We start from the raw sequence: 12,504 nt of genomic DNA, 5'->3' as shown, positions 1-12,504 counted from the left end.
TTGCAGACTTGTTAAACGAATTTGTAGAAGGGCAAAATATTTTTCCATAACTAAACCACCAGCTTTTGGTTTTGTTTGCCTTTGACATTTTTAGGATATTTAAGCATATTTTGAAAGTCAGGGAAAAGATACCAATGAAGAGGAGGGGAAAGAAGTTATAAAAGGTCTCTTGTGAGCTCTGTAAGTTCTTTTTTAAAGTTTAAAGTTGTTTCTGAAATTTTCACTTGCCCTTTTTAATTGAAATTAAACCTCAGAGTAAAACAAAATTTAAGCCTTCCTTCTCCCACTAGAGTAATACTGATAATCTTTGGTACTGGATTGACTGGATTTACTAAGTCACTTAAGTTGTGTCTAAGTCACTTCAGTCGTGTCTGACTCTTTGCAACCCTATGGACTGTAGCCCACCAGTCTCCTCTCTCCATGGGGATTCTTCAGACAAGAATACTAAGGTTGCCGTGTCTTCCTCCAAGGGATCTTCCCAATCTAAGGTTCAAACTTGTGTCTTTTACATCTACCTGCATTGGCAGGCAGGTTCTTTATCACTGGCGCCACCTGGGAAGCCCAAAACATTAACTCATAGAGTCCTCTAAACAACCAAATTCTATTGGTAAATTCCAGTTTTTACAGATGCTGGGCAAGGGAAACATTTAGCAACTAGTAAAGGACCAGAGGGCTTCTCAGGTGGCACAGTGGTAAAGAACCCTCCTGCAGTTAGTTATTCAATCTGGAAGAAATGGGGGATTTTATATCTTTATTTCTTACTATTTTATTTTCAGATTTCTTTTTCTCTTCTTGCATTGGCTAGCTCTAGTCAATGTTAGTGCATATTCACTTCATTTCCAGTCTTGAGAAAAAACTTTCAATATTTCATCATGGAGTATTATGTTTACTATAGATTTTCTTATATATACTCTTTATTAGATTAAGGAAGTTTTCATTCTTCTTAGTTTGCTAAGATTTTAGCATAACTGAATGTTGAATTTATCAAATAACTTTTCCTCTTTCTACTGAGAAAATCATATGATGTTTCTCCTTTATTTTATTAATGTGTGAGTTAATGGCAATGGGTTTTTGAATGTTGTCATTCTTGCATTCTTGGAATAAACCCGCTTTGATTATATTATCTTTTTCATGCATTATCTGGATTGATTTGTTAATGTTTTGTTTAGAATTTTTGTATCTGTGTTTACAAAGAGATCAGTCAGTAGTTTTTCTTGGTTGCAATATCCTTATCAGATTTTGGTATCATGAGTATGCTGGCCTTATAAACAACCTGAATAGTGATCCCTCCCCCTCTTTTTATCATTATTCACTAAGAGTAGTTGGGTAGTGTCAGTGTTATTTCATCCTTAAGTTCTTAGTAGAATTTACCACCTGGAGCTGAAGTTTTCTATGTGGGAATATCTTTTTCCTCTGTTGCTTTTTAAGTTACTTTCTTTGCGTTTGGTACTTGGCGCTTTTACCTAATGTGTCTAAGTGTGATTTTTATCAAAGGCATCTAGCACAATGATCTGTGATATCTGCTGAGCAAACAAAAGAGCATATTTATCAGGAAAGCAGCCATCTTCCTCTCATTAATGATAAAATTACAGAGAACTCCATGAACCTAAAAAGGAACCTGCCTTTATGGTGTTCCACAAAGTAATTAACGCACAGAAAGTGAAAGTGGAAGTGGCTCAGTCATGTCTGACTCTCTGCGACCCCATGGACTGTAGAATTCTCCAGGCCAGCATACTGGAGTGGGTAGCCTTTCCCTTCTCCAGAGGATCTTCCCAACCCAGGGATCAAACCCAGGTCTCCCACACTGCAGGTGGATTCTTTACCAGCTGAGCCACCAGAGAAGCCCAATGCACAGAAAGTGCTTCTAACAATGCCTGGCATAGACGAGGTGCTGCATACATTTCATGACTGTTGTTACTGCTTTCGTTCTTGTATTCTCTTCTCCTCTGCCATATTAATGTGCTTCTTTTTAATGATAGAGGGAATCTGAAATCCCTTGGTCTTAAGTGAACAAAAGACTGTATAAAGTACACTGTCATGACCAACCAAAACCAAGATCAAAACATGTAAATCATGCATTTGATAAACTAAGCCTCGAAGTCCAAGGTTTATATTTTCTCTGTCTTTTTCTTTGGAAGAGTTAATTAATCTGTCACTTTTCCAGTTATCTCCCTCACCTGTGTCACTGAATTACTTTTGAGTTCTCTCAAGTGGCAAATTAGTCATCTAGCTTGAACATTAAGTGGGTAACTCTGTCTCTTACTAACGCCCTTGGAGACTGTTGTAGAATTAAATAATTTTGTCTTCAAGAATGGACATGCTTTTGTTCAGATTTGGAGAGCATATTTTTCAGTGATATAAATAGTAGTATTAGCATTGAACACAACAGAAATTTAGGCCTTTGTTTTAATTATGCTAAGTACAAAAAATCCTGTAAATAGAAGTTAGATGACATTACTGAAACTAAGTTGATATTAAAGAATTATTGTCATTTAAAAAAATATTTGGTATAGTGATTATTTATTTTTTAAAGATTTCTTATTTTCTTTAGACTCATACTGAAATATTTATGAGTAAAAGGACATGATGTCTGGTATTTGGAGTAAATAATATGGGAGGACTGTAGTAGGTCAGGGCAGAGGAAAAATAAAATTGACCAAGCTGAAGCATGGGTACTTAAGGGTGAAGGGTTCATAATACCAATCTGAAGACTTGTGAATATGTATATGTGTTCCTAATAATTTTTAAATGTTGGGATAGAATATTAAATGAATTAATACCACTAAATTCCAAATTGCTAGAAGAGGCTATCAACACAAGTTTAATTACTGTATTCTCAAGTTCCATGAGGGCAGGATTCATGGTTTAAGCTACCTTGTATCCTGGACTCTTATATCCTTTACCTGTAGTATAATAGGAATTTAATATATGTTTTGTGGATAAATTAGTGATCTTTACTAAATTTGCAGTGAGTCATTTCCAGCAAGTATCACATATCCATGTAAACTATGTTTTATTAGAAATTCTCAGGGAGTATCAATAGCACCCACCAATCATCAGGTTATTTTAAGCCAAAAACCTGGAATTCTTGACTCCTGCCTTTACTTCATCCTCCAAATCTGGTTCATCGCCAGACCCCATTGGTTCCATTTCCGAAATGCATGTCATGTCTGGCTACCTCTTGCTACCTAGTTCAGCCACCTATCGTCCGCTGCCTGGATTAATGCAGTAGTCAAGTCCCACTGGGAGAAAGAAACAGGTACCATCCAGAGACCTACTGTCCCCCTCTCTGGTCCCGTGTATCCTCTGGGAAGAGCCAGGATGGTTTCTTTGTAAAATGTAAGTCAGGGTATGCCCCTCCTCCTCAGAAAACCAGTCGGCGATTCATGGTAGCTGAGGGTAGCATCCCGCTCCCTGTCACAGCTGGCAGGGCCTGCGTTTCTGGCTCACGTGGCTCGTGTCAGTTGCTCAGCTCTGTCCCTGCACACGGGCGCCGCAGCGCTTTCTGCCCTGGAGCCATGGGCCTGGTTTTCTTAGCCATTCAGTCCCTCCTGCAAGTTCTCCGCATGACCGGCCCTGTCGTTCTTAGCCGTCACCTCTTCGGAGGTATCTTCTTTGATGTGTAGTTTCTTCATAGGCAGACGGATTCCAGTCTACCTGATTCATTTACTTGTTTATCACATGTTTCCTCCAGTAGAGGCCCTGTGTCTCTTTCTCTCTTTGTCTTCTCATTTCCCCAGAGTCCATCGTAACAAGCCAAACCTGTAGAAACCACTTTTAGTTGATATCTAAGCTGTGATCAATTGTAGGATGCAGTATTATATTATGTGTCTCTAAGAAAATGAAAAGGATACTAATTAAACTATGGCACAGTGTTAAATACTATCAATTGTAAGACAGTCTTGACTTTTGAAATATTAAAATGTTGAAAAAATGCATCTTTGAATTGATGAATTATGTACCTTGTTGAATAAATAAATGAACATATGTTACTCAATTATGATTATTATTTTTTAGTGATCTTTTGAGGAAATAATTCTGAAAAAATAGACATGTACAGGCTAGAGAATGCCTGGGTCATGAGTAGTGTTTTATTTTGAAAAAGGGGATGTTAGTATGAAGAAGTATGAATAATGCTTGTATGAGTAATTGTTCCAACTGCCAGTTATTAGCTTACCAGCAATAATTGTTCCAAACTGCCAATTATTATCTTACCAGCAATAATTCAAATTTTATAGGCCCCGAGTGGGCCAGGAAACTTGAATTCTTAACAGAATTCAAGACTTTGAGAGACTCATGCAATCTGGAAGTAGATTCAGGCCCTGTGTTGTAAAAGGAGGGAAGACAAATAGGAGGTTGGGATTAACATATACACACTACTGTATATAAAATAAATAATCAACAAGGACCTACTGTATAGCACAGTAAATTCTACTCAATTCTCTGTAATAACCTACATGGGAAAATAATCTGGAAAAGAATAGATATATGTATATGTATAACTAAATTATTTTGCTCTACACCTGAAACTACACTGTAAATCACTGTAAATCAAATATTCTTCTTGCATGCATGCTCAGTTGTGTCTCTTTGTGACTCCATGGACTGTAGCCTACCAGGCTCCTCTCTCCATGAAATTTTCCAGGCAGGAATACTGAAGTGGGTTGCCATTTCCTACTCCAGGGGACCTTCCCAACTCAGGGTCAAACCCACATCTCTTGCATCTCCTGCATTAGCCGGCAGATTCTTTACCACTGTGCCACCTGGGAAGCCCAAATCAACTATATGCCAATATAAAATAAAAATTAAAATGAAAGAAAAATATAAAAGCTAATAAAAAGGGAAGAATACCAAAAAAAAGGAGGGAAGACAGAAAAGATGGGGACAGGCATTGGAGAGTTGGTAGTGGGAGGGTAGTGGGACATAATCATATCGCTTCTGTTTAATAAAATATGAGATCATTTGACTCAGTGTATCAGGGTAGAGATTTTGGAGCTTTCAGAGAGAAGAGAAGGTATGAAGTAGGCAAAATGCAGAGGGTGCTAAGCAAAAGGAACCTGTTCTTTGGGAATGGAATAGACTTGCAGGCAGATATTTGGGAAGTATGAAGAAGACAAGGCTTTGTTTGGACATCAGACGGTAGGTGTCCCAGTGTGATATGAACACCTGCTGCTGACAGAGGAACAAGATGAGACCCACTCCCTTGAGCTGCTTGGATTGTCTGGTCCTGTACTACATTCCATTTCTTTAAGACCTGACTACCTGGGTGGCTGTGAAATTACTACTTCCATTGTTAGTATTTATTTGCTTAAATAAATTTAGCGGCAAGGGGGGGTTGTTAAACATTGACCTGGGAGTAAAATATTCCAGCTCTTACTCTGACAAGTATGCGGCTCCCCAGTAAGCAGGAGTCACTTGAGATGTACCAAGTGAACTTTTCTGTGTGGGATTACAAGAGATTGTCTTTTCACATGCAGAAAACAAAAGTTTTCAATTTTCATAGGTGTCTACTTCAGACTCCTAAGGTGGCTCCATACTCTGCCCTCTTGTTTGGATCCCAGTTTATCTGCACAGCCTCTGACTTCAGCTATAACTGAAAATAATTTAATATAAAACATAATTTGGAAAAAAAAAACAAACATAATTTGGGTTGTAATAACTAACAAGTATAATAATAAGATAATTGTAACTATAAGCAGACTCATCAAAAAAGTAGAAAAAATTGCTTTGGGCTAATACTTGAAAAGCATCTCTGGACCATCTTTGTACAATAGTAGCATAAGATGATATGGAAACTTACATTTCAACAGGTCAGTACTAATAAGGTGGCTTATCCAAAGTTAGATTTTTTTTCATTATCAATCTGGCTTATGTTCTTTACTGATAATAAATATGTCGTTGCCAGGCATCCTATAGAGTGTAGTTTCTTACCTACCTTTCCTCGAGATAAACAGCAAAGTTCAAAGTTACTATGAACTTAGGGTCTTTGTTAATGGCTCATTATAGATGTTTTCTTTCCCCAGATCAGGTGACTTTTTCGCATTCCTCTCTCCATCTTAATAGTGGACTTTTCTCACTAAGGTCAATGAGTTTCACCTTCTCAAAATGTCAAGTTCACCAAGCGAGAAAGAAATGGTTTGGGGTTGTTTTCCATTTAGAGCTTTCCCTGCCTCCCTTTGCTACCCTAAGATAGGGCAAAAAGAGACTATGATGCCAGGAATGTAAAGGGTTTTTGTTACTATTTATGGAAAACAAGCCTAAGTCATCCTTAAAAAGTAGTTTTATTTTTTTTAATCCTTTGAAACTTAATTGTGTCCACACTTTGTACTTGAATCTTATACTGTAATTTTTAATGCTAGCCATTTTTTGAGTTCTCTACCAAATAAATAGTAAATGTATCACTCCAGTACATTCCCTCTCCCGTCTCCTAATCTAACTCTGTAGTTCTTTGAAGGAGTTCATTTTATAAATTACTTCAGAAGCAGCCAGATCTCAGAGGGATTTTTTTACAGTGTTATGCTGGTTTAATTTTCTTACTTGTTTGTATAATTCTCATGACATGGGAACAGTTATATGTTCTTTACCTGGGAAAGTCAGGGGAAAGGGTTTTTTCTTTTTAGCAATAATTTTTAGACTACTGGATGTTGCATATATAAATAAAATCCTATTTTTTTTTTTTTTGTCTTCTTAAAGTTAAATGTGCCCTAAGTCTAGGGCTGAGTAAGGCTATGGTAAGAAAAATTTGAGCTTCCCTGGTGGCTCAGATGATGAAGAATCTGCCTGCAATGCAGGAGACCTGGGTTTGATCCCTGGGTCTGGAATCAGTATCCCTGGAGAAGGAAATGGCAACCCACTCCAGGATTCTTGCCTGGGAAGTCCTATGGACAGAGGAGCCTGGCAGGAACTTTGTAGTAAGGTTGAAAAATCTGAAACACCTTTTCATCCAAGCTGTTCTTTTATTTGGTTCGTTGTCTGAATGCTGTCTCATCCTGCAGATTGCAGAGGATTGAATGATAATTTGCTTCCCAGGTGAGCCTGTGATGTAGGCCCATTCCAGGTCTCATATTTGATAATCATTATATTTAATGATAGAGAATGCTTAAATACTCTATCAGTCATTTTGGAAACATTATATAGTAATTATTTGGTATCACCTGACATAGGTACCAAAGTGATTATCATTTATTATGTTACGGAATCATGAAAAGTGACAGATAATCCTTTGCTATAATTATGAAATAAGCATTACCATATGAAAAAAGAAGAGAACTGTAATAACCAGTGCCTTTTTTTTTTTTCCTCTCCCATTTGTTCTTTCACACAGGTGCAGCTTGGCCAAGTGGAAATCAAATGCCCTATCACTGAGTGCTTTGAATTTTTGGAAGAAACAATGGTTGTCTATAACCTGACACATGAAGACTCCATCAAATACAAGTACTTCTTGGAACTTGGCCGTATTGATGCCAGCACCAAGCCATGTCCGCAGTGCAAGCACTTTACAACCTTCAAGAAAAAAGGACATATTCCCACCCCTTCCAGATCAGAAAGCAAATACAAAGTAAGCATGTTCCCCAGAGTTGTGGGTTAGATGTCACATAATGAGAGCAGCCTAGTTAGGCCAACTTGTGGTAGGCATTAAGTGGGCTTCCTTCCCCTATCGGAGTCCAAGGTGAGTATACAACGGCTCTAATTCTGAAACTGTGTGGTTTGGGGATACTGCTAATAGGAGAGTACTCTTGAGGATTTAATTAAAGTTCTCCTTTGGCTTTACCCTGTTTAAAATCCACTCATAGCCAAATAAAAAGACTAATTTTTAAAGTAATTATCACTGCTGTTACTAAATACTAAATAATTGTGTGTTAGTTGCTCAGTCATGTCCGACTTTTTGTGATCCCATGGACTGGAGCCTCCCAGGCTCCCCTATCCATGGAATTTTCCAGGCAAGAATACTGGGATGGGTTGCCATTCCCTTCTCCAGGGGATCTTTCAGACCCAGGGATCAAACCCAGGTCTCCCACATTGCAGGCAGATGCTTTACCATCTGAGATTTTTTTTCAGTGGACCCAATGTGACTCTGTCTGTAATAAGTAAAATAGTGTAATATGCTATTTATTCATTTATTCAGCAAATACAAAAAGCCAGTATATGCTGGGTGGGCAGTGTGCTAAGTTTGGGGGAATCAGTGGCAGATGTGACATAGTCCTTGCTCACAAGATGTCTAATGAAGGTGGGAGCGTCCTATGTTCTAAAATGATAGGGCAGTGTGAGAGGTCATAAGGGGGAAAGGCAGGGGTGGGATGCGTTGGGAGATTGGGATTAGCATATATACACTACTGATACTATGTATCAAATAGGTGACTGATGCAAACCTACTGTGTAGCACAGGGATGTTTATTCAGTGCTCTGTGATGACGTAAATGGGAAGGAAATCCAAAAAAGGAGGGGATGTATGTATATGTACAGCCGATTCACTTTGCTAGATGGTAGAAACTAATGCAACTCTCCTCCAATGAAAACTTAAAAAAAATATGAGTAGTCATCAAACAAAAATGTGAAGCCCAGTAGACTTGTGCTTTAACACTGACAGAGGAGGGGGTCTGGCGTGTCAGGAAAGGCTTCCTGGAGAAGATGCAGTTCTCCAGGCGGATAAACAGGGGAAAGCATTTCAGAGCAAGGGAGGAGTAAGTGCCAGGCCCATAGGCTGGGGCAGGCATGCTGAAAGGAAGTGTTTGGTACAAAGCTACTGGAAAGAGAATAACTTTCAGAACAGGCAGCAGGTCAGGTATTTAAGAGCAGATCATGTTGAGTCTTTCACCCTGTGCTCAGGCTTGAATTTAAGTCTGCTGGCGTTACAGAAAGATCATTCTGGCAGCTTAAGGAAGATATCAGAAGAAGGCAAGACTGGAGGCAGGGAAACACAGCAGCAACAGCGGAAGCAAACCCTTGCTTCACTGCCCGACTGTGCATCAGAATCTCCTGGGGAGCTTTCAGTCACACCAGTTGCTCAGTCCCTAAGCCCTCCCTAACAGCTATCTTCCACATTTTTGAACCTTACCAAGTAGCTCTAATAGGCAGCAGAACTGCGAACCTTGGCAATAAATGAAGCAGAAATAAATACAAACTAAATGTTGTTGATCAGGAAGCAGTTAAAAGTCTTGGTAATAGGTGAGAGATGAAAATCTCCAAGTGAAACTTTTTTATTTTTTTATATTTATTTTATTAAGCAACTCAAAAATAAAGCTAGTACAGATTTGGGGGGTGGTTATGATTGTTTTACTATTATAGAAGAGATGATCTATAACAGAAGGGGTAAATAATCCCCCTGTTCTGTACTCTACAGAGTTCTAGGGATAATTCAAATAATTTCTGAAGCAGTGATTTTTTACTACTTAGTACAGTGTTTTATACGGAGAAGGAAATGGCAACCCACTCCAGAATTCTTTCCTGGGAAATCCCACGGATAGAAGAGGCTGGGGGGGCTACAGTCCATGAGGTCTCAAGAGTCTGACTCGACTCAGTGACTAAACCACCACCACCCACAGTGTTCACATAGCATTTTCATCATTAAATTTCCAAGTTCTCACATTAGCATTAACTACCTCATTTACCTGCCCATACCTGTCTGGATCTTATGAGTAAAGGGAACACAGACCTGGTTACTCTAGCAAAGGAACTTGACATTCATGATCACAGTATGGCACCCTAAATGAGATTAATAGTGTCATTCTTTGGGATTAACCAATGGTTATTTGTTAGGTTGACTGTATTTTTTAAAATTCAGATTTCCCAGTAACAGAATCCAAATTGGTATAGTTTGTCATAATTTTAAGAGTAGTGAATTCAAGTGCTTGAATGCAATAAATTGCGTCATAAGGCAACAGAAACAGAGAAAAGTTTACTGCTGGTATCTAACATGTTTGAGCAATGTAAAATCTCTTCATAATATTCCTTAGAGTCTATATTGTGTTTTGTATATATTGATGAAACCCTTACAATTTATATTTCAATATTCTTTCTGAGTCAAGTCATATTAATAATATCCTGATCCAAGATGTCATTCTTTGAGGATTTATTGTGGTTTCTGCTGTCAGTTCAGAGGCACTTAACATCCAAGGTTAAAATTGCTTCAAAATATTATAGCTGTTTTATACCAGGAAATACTTTTAGTGGATTCCCCGGTGGCTCAGTGGTAAAGAATCCCCCTGCCATTGCAGTAGACAGATTTGATCCCTGGGTTGGGAAGATTGCTTGGAGTAGGAAATGGCAACCCACTCCAGCATTCTTGTGTGGAAAGTTCCATGGATAGAGGAGCCTGGCAGGCTATAGTCTGTGGGGTCACAAAGAGTCAGAGACGATTGAGTATGCACGCATATACTTTTAGTATATCACACATGTTATATCATATTTGAATATTCCATTTAAATAGATTTTTGTAAGTTTTTTGTACTCTGCAGATGGAAAAAGGATAAACAGACTATATCAACAAGCAGGAACAAGAACTCTTAAGGGCCAGCTTATCTTTCCAGGCCCTCACTCACCATCTTTTGGCAAAAGTTCAGTAAATAGAGCTTTTCATTATGTTCTGAAATCCACAAAATTCTTATTATATGAAATAGAACACGCACATTCCTGAATTGAGAAACTTACATTGAGACAACCTTGCCTGTGGACAAATCCAGTCTTTCTCATTCCTAACATTTGTCTTCTCACTCCTGAAACTCATGAGGCCAAGAAGTTTTACCATTCCATTTCTATGAGATTGATTTCACTTGCCATTTAGAAATCTAATTTCTAACCTAAACAGTTTCTGTAATTCATTAATGCAGCTCCAAATGCATGTTAATACAGAGAACTAGTTAGCTTGGAGAAAATAAAAGCAACTGGGCTATAACGGTGCTCAGATGATGCCTGGAGACAGGTACATCACTAGCACCTGAAGGTTTTCTCCATAGCAATTATCATCTGGGATTTTATGGTGTATTTGTGTGGTTATTTGCTTAAAGTCTCTCCCACTGGTCTCTAGGAGACCAGGTCCAGGCTTGCTTACTGCTGATAACCTGTGTCAAGCACTCTGTCTGACAGAGTATTCTCTCAAAATACATTTCATGAGGGAACTAATCAATGGGCCAGTGCATAAATAATAATGTGTACTGTAATAAATGTGGGTGGAAAATGCTGATCTCATAGGAGAAGAAAGAGTAGAGGAGGTTGGGAAAGCTTCATTAAAGGGCAAATGCATTAAGCTAAACCTTGAAATGTTGAATTTGCCATGCTGGAAAAGGTGGGTCAGAGCACAGGCTTCAAACCAGATTTAAATTCTCAGCCTGCCATATGCTAGCTCTGTAACCTTAAGTACAGCTTCTGCGCCTTTTACTGGTCGGTGGTAGAAATACCTGTCATAAGAGTGTAATAAGGATTACTTAAAATCACACATACAAAGTGCATAGCACCATGTCTGATATATCCTAAGTGCCCAACACATGCTAGAAATTAGTATGCTTATTATCATTATTAGGAAAAGTCAGCAGAATGAACAACCCTGGGTTATTAGGAGGGGATGGAGGTCTCAAAAAGAATAGAGGTGGAGTAAAAGATTGGGTGACTGATGGGTGGTCAGAGTAAAAGGGGGATGAAACAGGCTTTAAGTTCATTGAGCTTAAAGAACCTTTGGAGCATCAAAGAGATGTCCAGGAGGCTTAGGTCTAATGCCAGGAGTGATCTGATGGAAATCATTAATATGTGGGAAGAGGAGGAGGTCACTGAATTCACAGAAATGAAAACTGTATGTTTGAGAGGTAGAAAAAGGTAGTTTCTCATGGGAAAGAGTAGAGGATTGCAAATAATTAAAATATACTTATTTTACTCCTAGGAGTTTTACTGAGATATGGGCAATTCTGGCTTTCCTCCTTATTTCCAAGTGTAGACCAAGAAATGATCCCCCTTTTCACATTATTTGGAGTAAGTTGAAGAACATGCATAAATCAACAAGGGAACATGCTGGAAATAATCCTTTCTATGATTTCCTTGAGGCAAAACTCAGAATCATCCCCACTCTTCCCACAAATATTAAGCTGAACCTTGATAATTCACAGAATGGTGCTCTGACTCATCATAAAGTGAAAAAAGCCCATAAAACATCCTGGGGGGGAAAAAAAAACATCCTGGGGAAACTCCCTCTGTGTTACCTTATGTCTCATGTATTACTTTCCCTTTTGTAACCGTAAATCTTCCGGTTAGAAGTCATAGTTTATAAAACTGCACAAATGCATTATGTCTTCATGTGAAAGAGAACTTTTCTAAGGTCTTTAAGAATGTAATCAAGTCAATGGGCTTGTTGTTCCTAACTGGTGGACTTTAAAATATGCTTAAGTGAAAGGCTGGAATTCTGGTACTACCCAACTCACTTTCTTCCTGTGTCTGTATTCAATCTCCAGTGATCTGTCCTATACTCCAGAAAGATGCCTCTTTGGCAGCTTTTGGACTGCTTCTCCACGCTTCCTTAGC

General features: G+C 38.5%; 1 protein-coding gene across 1 annotated transcript in view; it reads left to right on the top strand.

Annotated features, from left to right (window-relative positions):
- Nucleotides 1–12,504, top strand: part of RNF217 (ring finger protein 217) — a 124,743-nt gene that overhangs the window by 66,898 nt on the left and 45,341 nt on the right. Inside the window, exon 2 of the mRNA XM_061131939.1 lies at nt 7,325–7,558. Within this exon, the coding sequence (XP_060987922.1) occupies nt 7,325–7,558 (234 nt within the window). The remainder of the gene's footprint in view (nt 1–7,324; nt 7,559–12,504) is intronic.

The sequence above is a fragment of the Dama dama genome, chromosome 28 (assembly GCF_033118175.1).
Source record: "Dama dama isolate Ldn47 chromosome 28, ASM3311817v1, whole genome shotgun sequence".
NCBI lineage: Eukaryota > Metazoa > Chordata > Mammalia > Artiodactyla > Cervidae > Dama > Dama dama.
The sequence above is the reverse complement of the archived record's forward strand: the minus strand, read 5'-3'. Positions and strand labels throughout refer to the sequence as shown.